Source organism: Notothenia coriiceps, unplaced genomic scaffold (genome assembly GCF_000735185.1).
Source record: "Notothenia coriiceps isolate Sejong01 unplaced genomic scaffold, NC01 NC01_scaffold00037250, whole genome shotgun sequence".
Taxonomy (NCBI): domain Eukaryota; kingdom Metazoa; phylum Chordata; class Actinopteri; order Perciformes; family Nototheniidae; genus Notothenia; species Notothenia coriiceps.
This window is the reverse complement of record NW_011369951.1, coordinates 1,193,405-1,196,821: the sequence shown is the minus strand read 5'-3', so window position 1 is coordinate 1,196,821 and position 3,417 is coordinate 1,193,405. Positions and strand designations below refer to the sequence as shown.

The 3,417-nt window shown below is 43.8% G+C and overlaps 1 protein-coding gene across 1 annotated transcript in view; it reads right to left on the bottom strand.

The window, feature by feature from the left end:
• Nucleotides 1–1,272: 1,272 nt before the first annotated feature.
• LOC104966634 (N-alpha-acetyltransferase 15, NatA auxiliary subunit) overlaps nt 1,273–3,417 on the bottom strand; it is a 75,044-nt gene continuing 72,899 nt past the window's right edge. Inside the window, exons 18-20 of the mRNA XM_010795830.1 lie at nt 2,264–2,407; nt 2,034–2,131; nt 1,273–1,960 (exon numbers count right to left, since the gene is read on the bottom strand). Of these exons, the coding sequence (XP_010794132.1) occupies nt 1,751–1,960; nt 2,034–2,131; nt 2,264–2,407 (452 nt within the window). The 3' untranslated portion in view covers nt 1,273–1,750. The remainder of the gene's footprint in view (nt 1,961–2,033; nt 2,132–2,263; nt 2,408–3,417) is intronic.

Here is a 3,417-nt window from a genome sequence, read left to right as displayed (position 1 = left end):
TCTGGTTTTGGAACAATTTGGCTTTACTGAAAATTCAATCACTCGTATTAAAGCTCTGATATTGTGCCTCGACAGCCAGAATGAAAGTAAATGGACGTCTGTCTGACCTCATACATCTAGAAAGGTCCAGGCGCCAGGTCTGCCCTCTTTCTCTAACTGTCTTTGCTCTTTGTATAGAGCCTCTGGCTAAGGCCATAAGAGAAGACAGTAATATACAAGGAATGATGATGGATGATAGAGAACACCAGATGGCGCTATATGCTGGAAACGTGTTTCTATACTTGATGTTTTTGGCACATATTCAGGCAACAAGCTCAATATTCAAATAACCCCCCCCCCCCGAATCTCAAACTAAGACTCCCTATTGATTGGTCTCAAAAAGCAATCAAGTACTAGGGAATTGGTTAACATATTGTCCCAATGATTTATATTCAAATAAACGATGGATCTGTGCCTGGTCGACACTACTACTGAATTTCACTTACCTCATTGAGACTATAAAAATGTACATTTTACCAAGACCTTTTTTATGTCATTGCCAGTGGAAGTTCCACATACCCAATTTCAGGATTGGGCAAACTATTTTTTCTCATTTGATTTGGAATGGAAAAAGCCAAGGATTAAATATAGTACATTAACTATCAGTAAGGAAGGACGCGGAATGGCTCTCCCTAATCTCAGGGATTATTACCTGGCTGCCCAACTAACAACTGTTGTGATGATGGGTATGAAGCAAAGTGGAACGAAAAATAAGGAGAGTGCAAAGGTGTCCCAATGAAAGCAATGATTGGAGATCACAAAGCTAAGACAATCTACCGGGAATAGCTAAACCCCTTTGCCTGATTTACCTGAAGTTATGAAACTTGTGTGAAGAAACAGTTGACTAAACTAGATGGATTGCATACGATTCTGGATTCAAACCAAATACTATGGACTCGAGATTCAAACATTGGATAAACACTCAATCACAATTATTATGTGTCTTTAGGAAATAGAACAGGAATATTTCTCATAATCCAGCCACAGGACTAAATGTACTTAAAAATATATATGATTGTCTTGTGTGCTGTGACATTGTGATGCTTTGGCTCCAAGTCATACTCTGAGGTAGCGTGACAAAACGGACTAAAGCAAAATGTAAAACATCAAAATAGAGAATTACCCAGTTTAGCTTCTCATCCTCCGCTTCACCTCCTGCTGCAGGTCCCTACAGCCGCCCCCCCAGCAGAAGTCATTCTAAACATCAGCACTCACAACAGCACCATGTGGTTTGCAAACATTGTTTTATTAATCCATTTGTCAGTTTGTAATATATAAATTACTTTTAAAAACGTGAGAAGCAGATGCACCTACAAGAAGGACATGGCGTGAAAACACAGGAGTTATAGAAAACCTGGACTGTGTTAACAGCCATCTGAGACGTCCACTGTCCAACAATCCTCTGTGTCTCCCTGTCCCGGATTGTCTATGGACAGGGCCTGTGTGTGTGTGTGTGTGTGTGTGTGTGTGTGTGTGTGTGTGTGTGTGTGTGTGTGTGTGTGTGTGTGTGTGTGTGTGTGTGGTGTGTGAAACAGTTATATGGACAGCCTTCCTCCATGTGCCAGCTCTTCCTGTGGTCAGTCCATCCAGATCAGTGCATTTTGGGGGCAACACACAGCAGCCAGAGCCCAGGGAAGGGGGGTGGGGCAGGGTCTAAGGCGTCTGGGGGTGTGCGCTCCTCTTCCTCCTCTTCGTCTCTTGTAGTCGCAGCTCACATTTCGTTGCCCATGTCGTCGTGCTCTCCTGAGGACAGGTCGCCGTTGGCACTGATGGTGGGGTTGTTGTCTTGGTAACCGGGGGGCATGAAGGCCAGGCTGTAGGGAAAGAGCTTATGGCAGGCGGGGCGGTACGCCTCCGCAGCTTTCTGCTGACCCCCCCCCAGCTGTCCGTCACAAAGAGCCTCCAGCACCTCAGTACTGACCTGCAACCACACAAACAGTTAGTTATCTGAATCAGTGTGTACATGTTGAACAGACAGGTGTGTGAGGTCAGACCTGTATGCTTCTCCCAGTCAGCGACTCTTCCAGGGCCGTAGCTATCTCACAGGCTGCCTGATGGCGGGAGGGCTCCAGGTACACCATCATCTTAGCAGCTGAGGACAAACGCCAAAATAAATGGAAAAAACAAACGCATAAGTGTGTGTGTGTGTGTGTGTGTGTGTGTGTGTGTGTGTGTGTGTGTGTGTGTGTGTGTGTGTGTGTGTGTGTGTGTGCACGCAGCATACCAGCCAGTCTGTGGGGGATGGAGCTGGAGTGTTGGCTCAGGAACTTCTTGTTGAAGCTCTGAGGGTCGCTGTCCCCAAACAGCCGTGAGATCTCCTGCTTCAGCACCGTCCTCACCGCCTCCGCCAGGTCGGCACTCTCTCCAACTACAAACACAGTAAATCACAGTTGGATGTACAGTTTGTGTAGAACCAGAGGTGGGAGAAGTACTCAGATCTTGTAAAAGTAGTAGAAGTAGTACAAGAGCATAGGAACACTCTTTTACAACTACAAGTCCGGCATTGAAAATGTTACTCAAGGAAAAGTAGAAAAGTATTATCATCAAAATATAGTTAAAGTACCAAAAGTAGTCATTGTGCAGATTGGTCCATTTCAGAATAATATGTATGATATGTTTTATAATGATTGATCATTAAAGTGTTATCAAAGCTGGTAAAGGTGCAGCTAGTTTTAACTAGAGAATGCAATTCTAGTGGGAATGCTTTATGCTGAAAAGCTGACGCTGAATTGCTATGCTGAAATGTAATGTGTAAGAAGAAAGTGAAGAATTTAGATTGAAATGATACATGAACGCTGGGGGCTTGAATGTGTGATGAGAGAAGAAAAAAAAGTAAAAAGGTTTTGAAAAGCAGCAGAATATTTGAACTGCAAACTTTGGAACTAACTTGATGGCGAATGATCTGTCGCCATGGCAACAGTATTTGATGACACCCCATAATATGCTTAGATGTGTTGATGGCTGGATCGTTACCAAACTTGTGAAGGTTTGGGCCATTAGGAGCATTTTCACTGAAGTTATGAGAAAACCGTGTTTCATAGCGAGCATTATGTTGCCATGGCAACGCCATTTGAAGAAATTCCAAAACTGTCACGTAGATGTCTACACGGCTGGACTGTTAGCACACATGTGAAGTTTGAGCACTTTTTGACCATTTTCATAGGAGTTATAGGAATATCGTGTTTTACGGCGAGGGATGCATTGCCATGGTAACACCACATTAAGTAACATCAGATTTGAGAGCTGTTCAGGGCCAGTGTTAACCATCATGTGATGTTTGGTGGCGTTCTGAGCATGTCAGTTGGAGTTATGACATCATCACACAGGTTTTTGTGTTTGAGGTGACAACGTTATCAAACACCTGTGTGTGTGTCCAGA